Source organism: Trichophyton verrucosum (genome assembly GCF_000151505.1).
Source record: "Trichophyton verrucosum HKI 0517 chromosome Unknown contig00321_1.f1.exp, whole genome shotgun sequence".
Taxonomy (NCBI): Eukaryota; Fungi; Ascomycota; class Eurotiomycetes; order Onygenales; family Arthrodermataceae; genus Trichophyton; species Trichophyton verrucosum.
The window spans coordinates 1-13155 of NW_003315431.1; the positions used below are offsets into that span (position 1 = coordinate 1).

The 13155-nt window shown below is 50.0% G+C and overlaps 5 protein-coding genes across 5 annotated transcripts; 2 read left to right on the forward strand and 3 right to left on the reverse strand.

The window, feature by feature from the left end:
- Positions 1-1187: 1187 nt before the first annotated feature.
- On the forward strand, positions 1188-1277 carry TRV_04062 (uncharacterized protein; the record flags this gene model as incomplete). The annotated part of the gene is made up of 1 exon (XM_003021768.1): positions 1188-1277. A coding segment is annotated over one exon (90 nt), but the record flags the coding sequence as incomplete, so codon positions are not given.
- A 307-nt stretch (positions 1278-1584) lies between these two features.
- On the reverse strand, positions 1585-2351 carry TRV_04063 (uncharacterized protein; the record flags this gene model as incomplete). Its single annotated transcript, XM_003021769.1, has 2 exons — positions 1585-2147; positions 2282-2351. 2 exons carry the CDS (start codon positions 2349-2351, stop codon positions 1585-1587), a joined length of 633 nt encoding a protein of 210 aa, XP_003021815.1.
- Positions 2352-3249: 898 nt separating this feature from the next.
- On the reverse strand, positions 3250-4828 carry TRV_04064 (uncharacterized protein; the record flags this gene model as incomplete). Its single annotated transcript, XM_003021770.1, has 3 exons — positions 3250-4125; positions 4200-4463; positions 4529-4828. 3 exons carry the CDS (start codon positions 4826-4828, stop codon positions 3250-3252), a joined length of 1440 nt encoding a protein of 479 aa, XP_003021816.1.
- A 793-nt stretch (positions 4829-5621) lies between these two features.
- On the forward strand, positions 5622-9174 carry TRV_04065 (uncharacterized protein; the record flags this gene model as incomplete). Its single annotated transcript, XM_003021771.1, has 5 exons — positions 5622-5786; positions 5861-6168; positions 6224-7799; positions 7860-8048; positions 8110-9174. 5 exons carry the CDS (start codon positions 5622-5624, stop codon positions 9172-9174), a joined length of 3303 nt encoding a protein of 1100 aa, XP_003021817.1.
- A 551-nt stretch (positions 9175-9725) lies between these two features.
- On the reverse strand, positions 9726-11176 carry TRV_04066 (glucanase, putative; the record flags this gene model as incomplete). The annotated part of the gene is made up of 3 exons (XM_003021772.1): positions 9726-10522; positions 10599-10972; positions 11106-11176. 3 exons carry the CDS (start codon positions 11174-11176, stop codon positions 9726-9728), a joined length of 1242 nt encoding a protein of 413 aa, XP_003021818.1.
- Between the last annotated feature and the right edge of the window lie 1979 nt (positions 11177-13155).

Sequence of the window (13155 nt, forward strand, 5' to 3'; positions counted from 1 at the left end):
TCTCTTTCTTATATAAGGAAAAGAAAAGGGGGACAGGGATGTTAAACTCGAAACGGCCTCTTTATAAGCGGAGGTTGTTAGCTGGCGGCGGGATATACGAAATATATATAAGATATATCAGGTATCCAACCGGCTACTCCCTTTTTTCTCCTCTCGCTTCTCCCGCCGGCCTAAATATATATGTATATATAGATATATATATGTATATCAAGACGCAACAGCAGCAACGGCCGACTGCCAGACAACCAACCAGGGCAAGGAAGATATAATAAAAAAAAATAATCGAGTGCGGTGTTCAGGATAACTAAAGGTCAGAAACGGCCACAGAAGCAAGTTGCGAGCCCTTGCTGCAGTTCTTTTCTTTGCTTTTTATCCTGCGCAAGCTCGCTCGAAAAGAAAGCCCAGCAGGCAAAACAGGCAAACCAACCAAGCCGCCTTCGTGCGCACACAAAAACGGACCCTGTACACACTCTCTTTCTCGCTGTGGCTCTCCTGTCGTTCTCCCGCTTTCTATCTCTCCCGCAACTCAAGGTCAATCACACTTCCTTACTCGCTCGCACTCAGTCCCCGGCACACTCGCGGGCATGAACTCACTCACACTCACACCGGCTCGACCCTGGTCCCGCAACGACGCCTGAGGGTCGGACAAGTCAGCGAGACACCAGCAAGCGGCCAATTGGCGTGTCTCGACACTGCTGTGGTCTTCCCCCTTTACCTCTCGCTTTATTCGACTTGCTTTTACCTAATATGCTGGCTGTCCGTGGGCAGGGATTATTGGCCTTGCGCTGCTGCTGTGTGCATGCAGTTTAGATTTTAGTCCGTACATATACTTTCGATGAAGAAGCAGACGAGAAGAGATCGCGAGCGAGGGGGCAAAGACCGCAGCGACTCGGAGTTTTCCCGCGTCTCTGTGGCAGTGTAAGGGGGGCTTTCAGTAGCCGTGGCGGGCGATGGTAGTGCCAGATGTGATCGTACGACCTCTACAGCCTCATCCTTGGTTCCTCCATCTTGTTTCAACTCGCTGTCCCTCATGCTAACTCGCGGTGCTGAGCCTTCGACGTTGAAAAAGGTTGCTCGACGAGAGAAAAAAGCGACGGCGTTAAATTATTGTTAGTTATTAGTTATTTCTCTCCAGGTCCATCTATTGCCATCACATGACCATGCACGACGTCATCCGGGAAAACTAGCAGAAGCAAAGCAAAAAAAAAAAGGAAGGACAGCAGCAGCAGCAGCAGAAGAAGAAGAGGAAGAGGAAGAAGAAAAGAGAGCAATATTAAGACTCGGTGCGACTCTGCAGTCCCTGTTTCGCAGAGGCAGAGGCAGAGGGATCGGAGAGAGGACAAAAAGAAAAATAAGGCTTCCTGCAGACCGAGGGCCCTGGCTATATTGGTTATATAGTTACATACATACAAGACAGACTGGCGGACAGGCAGGCAAGAGACACAAAAGGCAGGCCCCGAAAAACCAACGCTGAGCGATAGAGATGCCATGCCTGATATTATTATGATTTATGATGTCCTTGATCCCCCGTACATGGCATGACACGGCATGGGAGAAGGACGGGGGACGGGAAGGAAAGGAGGCCTAGTAGAGCGTTGCATACAGTGCAGCAAGCGTTCCCGCCAGGGGGAACAGGGACCTGACAACGTTCAACTCAGCCCAGCCCTTGAGCCAATTCAAGACCTCGACATCTTCCCTGGTCGCCTTGGAGTCGCCGCTGGCCTTGGAGGCAGCCTCCTTTGCCTTGGACACACCGGTCATCGACTCTGCATCCGCCACCTCGGCGCGAGAAAGCAGGCTCTTGTTTGTCGGGTTCATCACCAGCAGCGTGTATGGGATTATGGACATCACCAGTCCGGAGGCGAGCAGGTACCAGTTCGAGGTCCGCGTGTCGGCAGGGCGGAGAGTCGTTTCGTGACGGAAGACATAGGAGAGATAGGCGTAGGCAGTGCCCGCCCCAATCGCACAGAAGGGCATCGAGCTCTTGCCAATGTTATAGGCATGGCGCCATTGAGTGGCGATGTGTGAGATGGGACTGCCAGGTTTGTGGTTGGAGTCGTAGCTGGCCGGGCCGCTGCCAGCTGGAAGAGTGATGGTAGGTATCAGCGCGGTCGAGTAGGTGAGAATCGAGCCTGGGTTCTTGTCAGCTATCTATTTTTCTTCTTCTTCTTCTTCTCTTTCCTTTTTTGCCCCAACCCTTCCAGCACTCAGCTGATTGTTATAGCATTGGCTACAACTATTTGCTGTGCTTTGCCTCTGGTTCTGTTGGATCAGTTCTTACCAGCCATCAGCCCAGATGTGGTGAGCCCGATCACCTGCGCCGTCCGCACACAGTTTGAAACGTCAGGCATGGTTGCAAAAGCCGAGACGAGAATTTAATCCTTGAAGGCAGATCGTTTATGTCGAGTCCTATAGTAGTATAGGTACTTTGGATGTCTTGCAGAGCCGTAGGGGGGATCTTTTGCGAAGGAGCAGTAGGCTGAACACCTGGTACCAGCCTTTCACTTATAAACACCCGGCCGGTCGACCGAGCTGCGTCTGAAGCTTTGCTTAATTGGACAAGGGACTTGCCTCCTAACCAAGGTTAAAAGCTGGATAGCCTTCGATATGACGTCCCAGGATGACGTTCGGCTCTCCTTCACTGCGGAGGGCGGCTTGTCTAGATCTTGTCCTGCCAGCGGAAAATCTTGCAGCCTGGCCGGCTCAACCCTTGGTTCTTGTAGATCAAATCGTCGCACAGCTGCGAGTCCTTGCCAGAAAGACTTAAGCCCCGGGTAAAACCAGCTCCTGATTCGTGGCCGAGGCTGTGCTTCGATGGAGTTGGTGTGCGCCTAGGGCGTCGTCTCTCGGTGTCGGTACTTTCATAGCATGCGAGTTTTGGTAACAATCAAGCCAGCTTCGGAGTCACGGAGAGAGATGCTGGCCGTTGCAGGCCGCGCTGAGACGCCCATTGGACAGATAATTAATAATATATTAGATCTAATATGAGGATGCGGAGCTGCATTTCTTGCAAGGGCGTGTTTGTTGTTAGATATATTAGAAACCCCCATAGCTGCCTGCAATACGGAGTACATATGACTAGGTACCTCTTTTCGGCAATCCGGGCCAGTATGGAACGAGAAGAGTCTTGACAAAAGCTTGTGGTATCAATATTGCAAAAAATAAATAATACAGAGTGTATATATAGTAAAAGAAGAAGAAAAGAAGAAGAAAAGAAGGAAAAAGAACGGACTGAAAGAGGCAGATATACTACTTCCTGAAGTCCAGGTCGGTGTGAACGCTAGTATCATCGGTTTCTTCAACGCCGACAGCCGCCCATGGGCTGGTCTCATTCATTCCGTCATCAATATCAACACGAGCCGCCGAATCACTGTCATCCACGGTGTCTGAGGATTCAATATGGCTGTCGGTCACAGCAAACTCGACGTTCTTCCGGACAGCAGTAGCCGCAGCAGCAGTGGACTGTGGTTGCGGTTGAGGCTCTTCCAACACATCCCCATTCCACGGCTTGCACTGCTTCACAAGCTCACCGCACCGGAGACAGGTCCATGCCTCTCCTTCCTCCCCCTCGAGCTTCTGGGCAATGCATGTGAAGCAGTATAAACACTGACATGGCACGGTTTCATAGGGGTTCGTGGTATCTGTCTGGGCTGAGCCAATGATACCGCCTGACGCAGCTCCGGGGCCCATAACGTCGCTCTCCGAGATGGTGGTAGGGTTCTGCGCCTGGTAACATATAGGACATGTCCTCTCAGGCAAGAAACCAAGTTCACCCTGGTTCTTCTCCTTGTTCTCATCGCCAGTGGCTCGGAGCGAGGACATGGTCTTTCTCCAGGCTCGAGACACCCATCGGCGCCAGCGCCCGATTCCAACAAGGGGCAACAAAAACAAGAGGAACTCTGTAAATGCATGCCAGACGAGCTGTCGGTTAAGATACTCGAATGATACTTCTCGACTAACCTGCATCGACGGCGGGGTTAAGCGCATGTATAGCAGCCGGTCGACTAGTGTTCTGTATCGGCCGTTAACCAGGAAAATGAGGAAGGATGCAAAGGCGGCGATCGAGTGAGCGGTGGAGAGGAGAGAGGTGAGTTTTGACAGCGCTCGCGTGTTGGAAGATTGTGGCTATCAACAAAAGCGCTGGTTAGCTATGCCTTTACCATTTTTTGTTGGATGTTGGGATGTAGAACGAAACGCACTTCATCATAGCCTCCCCCTTGGTGGATTATCCAGCTTTCCCATTTATCCCACGCATAACGTCCACCAACCGTCAGCAGTCCATATAAGGACTTTTGAAGCTTGGTTGGATCTGAATGTACAGGCCCTTTACTTCTGCTATCGGTGTATTTCAGGTTTTGGAGAGCTGCGCCGTACGAGGCATTGTGGTCCCATACCGACAGCTTGAAAAGGATCGCACGAAGCACCAGGTCAATCTCATGGTTCCAGTCGTCCCGTATATGGCGCTATAACAACCGACATCAGCCAAATTCTTATCTTGTCTCTTCTTCTAGTTGAGGATATGCCTTACACCGAAGTCTTTCAATCCTTCTCCGACTTGCCCCTTGAGCAAGGTTATAAGCTCTTCATCCAGCAACTCTGCATCGACCTGTCCCACCCGGAATGCCGGTCTAGTCCCTTCTCTGCCTCTAAGGATATCCCATAGCGCCAGTCCGCGAGTAGGCAGGCTGGATAGGGGGTATGGGAGGTTGCTGGCTGCGGCCGGGAGTCGCGATGTTCTGTTTGCGAGCCGATTTCGAGCTTCGAGCTCGCGTTGGCGGCGCCGTTCCAACACACGCTCTTGTGCTGCAGCGAAGTTTGCGGAAGTCATCGTGGGGGCATCTTCGGCCAGGCTATGCCCTTGAACCAGCTCTGAATCTCCTCCGTCAAAGGGTCGACGTCGTTGTCCGTCCTTTCTCTCGTCTTTCCTCCTCTTGTCCAGGCAGCTTTCTTTGAGCCGAGGTTCAACTGTCACGTGATAGGTCGCTGCCGGGGGCCTAGCAAGAACAGCAAAGAGTCCAGCATTTTTGCTACCAAATTTTTTCTCGTCGATTTCAATAATTGATATATTTGATATTCAGTCCATTGTCCCTGAATATATATTCGTGGCTGTAGTATGGAGAGAGCTTGTCTACTAAGTAATATAGGAATGCACAAAGCTTCCATTTAACCTAGTAACTAGGGAGTCTTCTCTAGCTAACTAATAAACTAGTTAACTAGACAAAGACCATAACTATCTATTAAAATGCTCTGCTATAGGCGCTTATTTCTCTCTCTTCTGCTGCCCTGGGTGCGCTGAGTTCACCCCCACAAAGCCGCATAGTCAGGCCCTCTCTAGCTCTAGCTTTGAATATTTAGTTAACTAAGCTATTTATGCCTAACTAAAAGTTTAGTTTTATCGACGTGGTGGGGTTGATCAATATTGATTTAACTATCAAAAAAAAGTAGAGAGAGACCGGACCCTCTCTCTCTCTGCCAGCTCCCTAACTACCCACTACATTAAAGGAACCATCATCCGCTCAGCCATCCTGGAGAGACATCTTGCTATGAGCGTTTTGCTCTCTTCAAGGACCTGATCAGTCTTTCTCTCTTCATTGCCGTTTCTGCTTCGATCTGGTGGCATCATGCAAGTAGCTATCGAGGTACCAGGGGAAGCTAACCCACTAACCCTTCCAAACGTTATACATGCCTTGACGACGGCGGGCTCTTCGTTGCCTCAGCAGCGCCAGAGCGGAACTGCACAGCTTCAGGAATGGGGAAGACAGCCCGGATTTCACTCGTTATTACAGGTATCTCGTTCTCCCCGCTCATACTGACCGACATATGACGGATGGCTAACAGCTTCTCCTTAACTTTTTGATAGGATGTCTTTACCGACTATTCCACTCCCTTTGAAGTTCGATACCTCTCAATTATTCAGCTAAAGAACGGTATAGACAGGTACTGGCGGAAGACAGCAAACAAGTATGCCTCTGTTGTGACAGGCTGTTCAATTTTTGGTGGAATAAGCGCTAATATGGGAAACCGATGTAGTGCTCTCAAGCAAGATGAGAAAAATCAGATCAAGAGAAGAGCTATAGAAGCTGGAGTTGTTGAACCTGCATCTCAACTTGCCTTGCAGAATGCCCTGATTGTGGCTAAGATATTGCGGGCAGAGTTCCCTCTTGAATGGTGGGTTATCCTTTTTAGTATTCCATGGAGAGCATGTCTGACAATCTACATATAGGCCAGAAGCCATATCTGAAATAATAGAACATCTTCGAGCGTCCATTCGGCCCGGAGCCAATCCAGTTCAGCTCTCCCGCACTCTCTTGATCCTCCTCCAGGTAATTAAGGAACTCTCTACCGGACGATTAGAGAAAACCCGACGGGGACTACGATCTGCGGCCCCCGAGCTGCTCCATATTGTTGCAAGCATATACGTCGATAAAGTGCAAAAATGGGGTACATTCTTGGAGTCCGGCGGGGACGATGAAGGTGGTGCATTAGAGGCAGTTGAGCAAAGTCTCATGTCCCTCAAGGTCATCAGACGACTAATAGTCGCTGGCTTTGAGAACCCAAATAGAGAGTCCGATATCTCGGGATTTTGGACCCTATCCTTAACCCATCTCGGAAACTTCTACTCCTTAATTCAGAGGCAGTCATCTACATTGGCCCCAGAAGTCGAAAAGTTGATTGGGAAGCACATAATCCAGCTATCCAAGCTTCATTTAGAAATGGCCAGAACCCATCCTGCGCCCTTTGGACTGCTCCCACAAGCTGTTGATATGGTTAAATCTTACTGGGGGTTGGTGGTTGAACTAGGCAAAATGTACGGCTCAACTGACTTCTCTCAGCTTCAGGTTGGGATAAATGGTGATGCAGATGACGACGAGAAGCCCCTTTTGGAAAAACTCGGTCTCAAGGCCCTCCTGCTTCTTCGAGCTTGCGCAAAAATTGCATTCTATCCCACGAACACTTTCAGATACCAAAACCAGCAGGCCAAGGAGGAGAAAAATCAATGCGTTAGCTTGATGAAGTCCGAGATCTTCAACGAGGACTTCGTAGTCCAAGTCATGGAGTTACTTGTCACCCGCTTCTTTGTCTTTAAAGCCAGTGATCTCAGGGAATGGGAAGAAGAACCTGAGGAGTGGGAGAAGCAAGAAGAAGAGATCACAGATGCCTGGGAGTTTTCAATTCGGTCATGTGCCGAGAAGCTATTCCTTGATCTGGTTATCAATTTCAAAGAGCTGCTCATACCAAAGCTGCTTAATGTGTTCTATACCTATGCTAGTAAGTCGTATAACGGTATAGTATGCTATAAAAGTGAACTAACTGACGATGCACTAGATCCCCAGAACAAAGATATCTTATTAAAGGACTCTCTTTATTCCGCTGTTGGCCTTGCAGCTGCATGTCTGGAGAATCACTTAGACTTCAACACTTTCTTGGTGTCCACACTCGTACCAGAAATTCAAATCCAAGGTCCAGGCTATAATATCCTTCGCCGAAGAATTTCTGTCATACTCGGACAATGGGTTCCAGTGAAACCAAGTGACATTGACAAAGCATCCGTATACGGTATCTTCCAACACCTTCTGGATAAGAGTGACCCCATGAACGATCAAGTCGTTCGTGTAACGGCTGGTCGGAAGCTTCGACAGGTTCTGGACCCATTCGAATTCTCTGCGGAAGTATTCCAACCGTTCTCAACGTCTATACTACAAAACCTAATGCAGCTTATTCAAGAGGTCTCTCTTAGTGAGACAAAAATGGCACTACTTGAGACTGTAAGGGTTGCAGTGGTAAAAATGGAAAGCAACGTAAGTCCAGGAAATCGATATATTGATGGTAGATATTATACTTACCAGTTTTCATTCTAGATTACCCCTTTTGCGGATCAAATTGTATCCCTTCTACCAGGGCTTTGGGAGCAATCTGGTGACGAACACTTGATGAAGCAGGCAATATTAACACTCCTGTCATCCCTAATACACTCTATGAGAGAGAACTCCACTAGATACCACTCCATGATACTACCCCTTATCCAAAAATCGGTTGAACCTGGCTCAGTAAGTTTCCAAACCGCCCTATTCCCCAAGCTATCACGATAACACTAATACTGGAATCTAGGAATCTCTCGTCTACCTCCTCGAGGAGTCTCTAGATCTATGGTCTGCCGTGCTATCCGAAACTCCAAATCCGCCATCTCCTGAAATTCTAGCCTTATTCCCATCTATATTTCCCATTTTTGAAATTGGGAGCGATGTTGTACGACAGGCTCTTGAAGTCACCGAATCATACATCCTCCTCGCACCCCGAGAATTCCTCGATGAAAACGTCCGTTTCCGATTGTTTGATATCTTCAACACTCTCCTCAATCCAGATGTCACTCCCCGAATCGGCCTAGTCCCTCATCTTGCGGAGCTGCTCATACGTACAGGCGAATCTGCCTCCGAAGAGAACAATGAGAATGTGTACGGCGCCATCGCCAAGTCCATGCTAAGCACTGGCTTCATGGAGACGCTTCTCTCCGCCTTATATGGCGCATACCAGTCCCGCCAGACAACGGGGCCTAACAGGAAGCAAGCCACCATCTACGGCGTGGCTGAAACCGACCACCTCTCAGTCCTCGCACGGCTTGCTCTCGCTTCCCCACGCAATTGTATATCAGCAGTAACATCGGCAGCCAGAAACTCCTCCGAAGAGCAGACATTCACCTGGATATTAAGCGAATGGTTCGCTCACTTTGACAATATTGGAGATGTCAACAAGAAGAAACTGCATACCATGGCTCTTACGCATTTATTGACGGTGAACGGGCCTTCATCTCCGGCGCCAACATACCTACTGAACAATCTACAATCCTACCTAACAATCTGGACAGACTTGATCACCGACCTATCTGAAGGGCCTGAGGTAAACCCCACCGACGCCCGACACGGCGATTATCTTGTTTTCGACCCCAATGAGGCTCAGGGAGAGAAATACCATGAATCCGAGACCCCTGAGACTACGCGTCGACGCGCATGGAGCGCCTCAGACGCAATCCACAAGATCAATTTGAGGGAATATGTGGGGCAGCATCTCCAGGCTTTGGTGCAGGTTTGCGGAGGAGCTGATCGGTTCAGGGACGAGTGGCTGGTTAATGTTGATAGGGAGGTTGTTAATGGGTTTGGGCAGTTGGGGATCATGTAGATGAGGTTGGAGTTGGAGTTGAAAAAAAAAAAAAAAAACAGGCAACTGTTGTATCCACCGCCCGCGGCCCATCGTCGTCCACCGCCACTCAATATTTTCCAACGATGACTTGACCTGCCTTGTTTCTTTTTCTTTTTCTTTTCTTTTTGCTTCTCTCCCCCGTTTTTGCTATCGAATTTATAGTTACGGCTTACGAATACCCAGATAAAGAAAGAATGAATAAACGTCGATTAGCTAGAGGGAAGAACACTGCTTACGTTGCTTGGTTATACATGGCAGTCTTACGCTGTAGTGTATCATTTGAATCTATTAAGCAGAATCGGCATCTTGCGCTTGGTTTGACTGACTGATCGTTCAATATAATTGTCTTGTCTATCTGCTTGTACTAATTAGTTTAATTTACTGTACACAGAAAAAGGGGATAGTGGATATAAACATTATCCCAGTATCCAATGCTAACCTATACCTATGACTAATGATGAATTAATGAAGTGTAAAAAAGAAGGGAAGTAAAAAGACGTCCGTCCTGCGCCAGCCATTATCCTACCCATCTAGTTGCACTGGCCAGGGAACATCCTTGAATCAAGAGGTTGCGGGAAAAGGCCGTTCGAAAGCAAGTCGTTAAGGTCCCAGCCAGGAGAACCGCGCTCGGTCTTCCATGTCCACCAGAACCATCCGTGGCCCTTGGAGAAGGAGTCAAGTTGAGCCTCGATGTAGCGGCGGGTATTAGTCTTCTCTTCATCGGTGAGCTGAGAAGCAGAACCTCCGGTCTTGCGGACACAGCCGTTGGGGACGGCAGTCTTGGGGTCTGAGTCCTTGTGGGTGCCGTCGTATCGGGCTCCCTCATGGCGGCCGTTGAGGTACTGGGTGCAGTCGGTCAGGGCACCGCACCATTCACCAACAATAGCGGGGATGGAGGATTTGGCGAGTTCATCGTTGCCGAAGTCGCATGCAGCCTTGACGTGCTGATTGATGTCCATGGCGACGAGCTGAGGAGAGAAGACTTGGTAGTGGTGGGTGTCGATGATGGTCTTGGCCCCGACGTCGAAGCCGTTCCACTTGGATGGGCCCATGAAGGCATCGGAAATGACAACAGCGACATTGGGGTTGGCGCTCTTGACCTTGGCGGCGCCCTGGCGGTAGAAGTCCTTGAGAGGTTCGACTTGGATGCCAGCCTGGGGGAAAGGCTCGTTGATGAGGTTGATTTCGTCGACAACACCCTCCTTCTTGGCATATCGCTGGATGAGAACGTCGAGGGCTTTGTAGGTTTGTGCCACAGTGTCGCCCTTTTGCCAGTTGGCCGGGCCCAGTCTGCCGCTGTTATCGAAGCCGTTTTGAGATCCGGGGGCTAAGAAAGTCAGCATATTAAAAAATAAAAATGTATGTGATATAAAACATGAGATACTATGTAAGCGTGAACGTACCGCCGTGGAGGTCAACATTGACCTTGAGACCAGAGTGTCTGGCCCAGTCGATGGCAGCATCCAACATGTCTACCTGGCCCTGAACGAAGGGCTCTCCCTCGATGGGAGCGACGGCCCAATATCCGATTGGGATGCGGACATGGGTGAGTCCTGCACCTTTAATGCGATCAAAGTCCTTCTGCTCCATGAAGGTGTTCCAATGCAGCTTGAGACGCTCATGGGCACGCTGACCGAGAGCCTCGCTGAGCGTCCATTCATCCACTGCGCTGTCGCCTCCTTCTTCAAAGATACCGGGCGTGATCCATGGTTCCAACACCAGCCATCCTCCCAGGTTAACACCGCGGATAAAATCATCAGCAGCTCTTGGTGATTTCCTATTCAACGTCAGCATAAGTCGAAAACAGAAGCCATAGGTAAAAAGGTAGAGATGGCAAGAAACGAAATTCAAGATTCAGGAGAGGCAGGGGGAGGCAAAAAAAAAAAAAAAAAACGGGAGCGGGTTCTCACCAAACGTTGGTAACGGGGGAGGCAACACTGAGGCCAACCAGTGACAGGCCGAGGAGAGAGCCAAACTTCATGCTGGCCGGTATATATATAACACACACAACAAGAGTATCGAATAAGTTATGTGTGTGTATATATATATATAATCAATTTAAGGTGAAGGTTCCCGGGGTTCTCTGAGGATGCTGTAAAAGTATCAAATTCATCGACAGGAGACGCAGCCCTTCTTATGCCCTTCCCACGCCAGGCCCGAGTTCCTCATCCATGACCCACGTTTCACGAGCAAGAACGATCGGCAATGGCCAAAAGAAGGCAAAACAAAATCCATCTCCATCGAAGTGAAGATTGCTAGCCAGTCGTGTGTGCAATGTCAGATCCAGCGTGGGCCGGGGGAGGGTCAGTCTGGGTATCATCATTCTCGATGGATATCACATTGCTGAGGCTGCAGATCATCGTGCATATGGGCCGCCTTATTGGTTCTGGGGCTGATAAAAACCGGGTCGTCAACCTTTTGTGCCCATTGTATCGGACAGCCGAGGGTGGCACGAGGCCATTTTGCTCCATGGAGTCGTTCGGATTGGGTGTAGTTTAGTGGGTGGTTCTTCCAAGGGTTTTCCCCGGATTTTGGACAGGAGTACACCGCAATCCAGGGGGGTAAGCCTGGCAGGAAGGGGGCCTCAGGCTGCTAGACATGGCATGGCAGCCATCACAGCGGCATCTCGAGCATCACAGACACCTCATCCGTGGGTGGTAGCCATCCAGCTCACTGTCGAAACGAGAATGTTTGTTGAACCGCCCCAAACTTGTATCATCTTTCAGGGGCCGATGGAAACGGGGGTCGCCATGGCTACCAGACCAGGCCCAGCCTCCAAAACACCATCTGTAATCCTTGTCCTTTTCTCTTTTTTGGGTCTTTTTTCCCCCTTTGCTCCCTTTCTTTTCCTTGTCACTTCAAAATCATCTCTCGCATGTCCTCTTGGTCTTCACCATATGCGGCAAAGAAGACCGTCGTCGCCGTCCTCGTCTTTGACCTCCGGACGCTGCAGGGCGTCACGCGCCCTCCAGCCGTACCATTTTATTGCTGGGCCATTCATCCTAAGACTCCCGTCTTCGGCCTTTCCCCCAATTGCGGTGGGCCATCAGAGTGAATGGACATGTCCCGTCCTTTGGTAGTTGTTTTCCGGTAGCCCCCTTCCCCTCCCTTCCCCCTCTCCTCCTCCTTCTCCTCCCTTCTCCTCCGCGGTAGACTGTTGCTGCTGTTGTTGTTGAGGTCAAAACAGCCGTGATCGTCGACGGGATGGCGGCTTAATGTGCATCGCAGGCGACCCCCGTTGGATCCACGTCGCCGTCACCGTCGGCGCCAGCATCATGTGTTATGCTTAAACTTAGGTCGATGTGACTTGATGCATGTCGAGTGTTCCGGATGCACCCCAGAGAACGACGGGCGGCCATGCGGTGAAAGAGCGTCGACGTCATAGACATGGCATTGTTGTAGTCAAAAGGCAGCGGTCTGGATATCTATCCATCGTAACGTCGGTCCAGCCAGTAACGACAGCCGCAACGGGCTGATCAGGCGACCAGACGGGCGGACAGACGGACAAGACAGGACAGCCGGTTGCAGGACGTCCAGTGGCAACCTTCGTGACCAGCGTGGAGTTGTTGCTCGTTGTTGCGTTTGCGTCGTCCTTGCGGCTGGATGTTCAGGGCGTAGCAGCGCAGAGTGCAGGCAAGCAGGGCGCAACAAGGAAAAAACGAGTAGTAAAAGAAATGAACAATCAAGGCATAAACCTGGCGGATTGCGAGATGAATTATCATTATTTTTTTTTTTTTTTGGTTCTCAGAAGAAGATTTTTCCCCTGCAGAAGAAGGTCGGAAATCCTGTGTGCTCGTTAACTATTATTGCGCCGGACTCGGTGGAGATTTGGAGGATCCCCGGGCTATACGAGCATTATTCTCTTCGCCCTCCTTCAGTGAAAGAATTTCCAAGCAGCAGGTCGAGTCTCCTGCTGCTGGGCTTGATGTCTCCAACGATGTTAAAAAAGCGAAGGCTAGA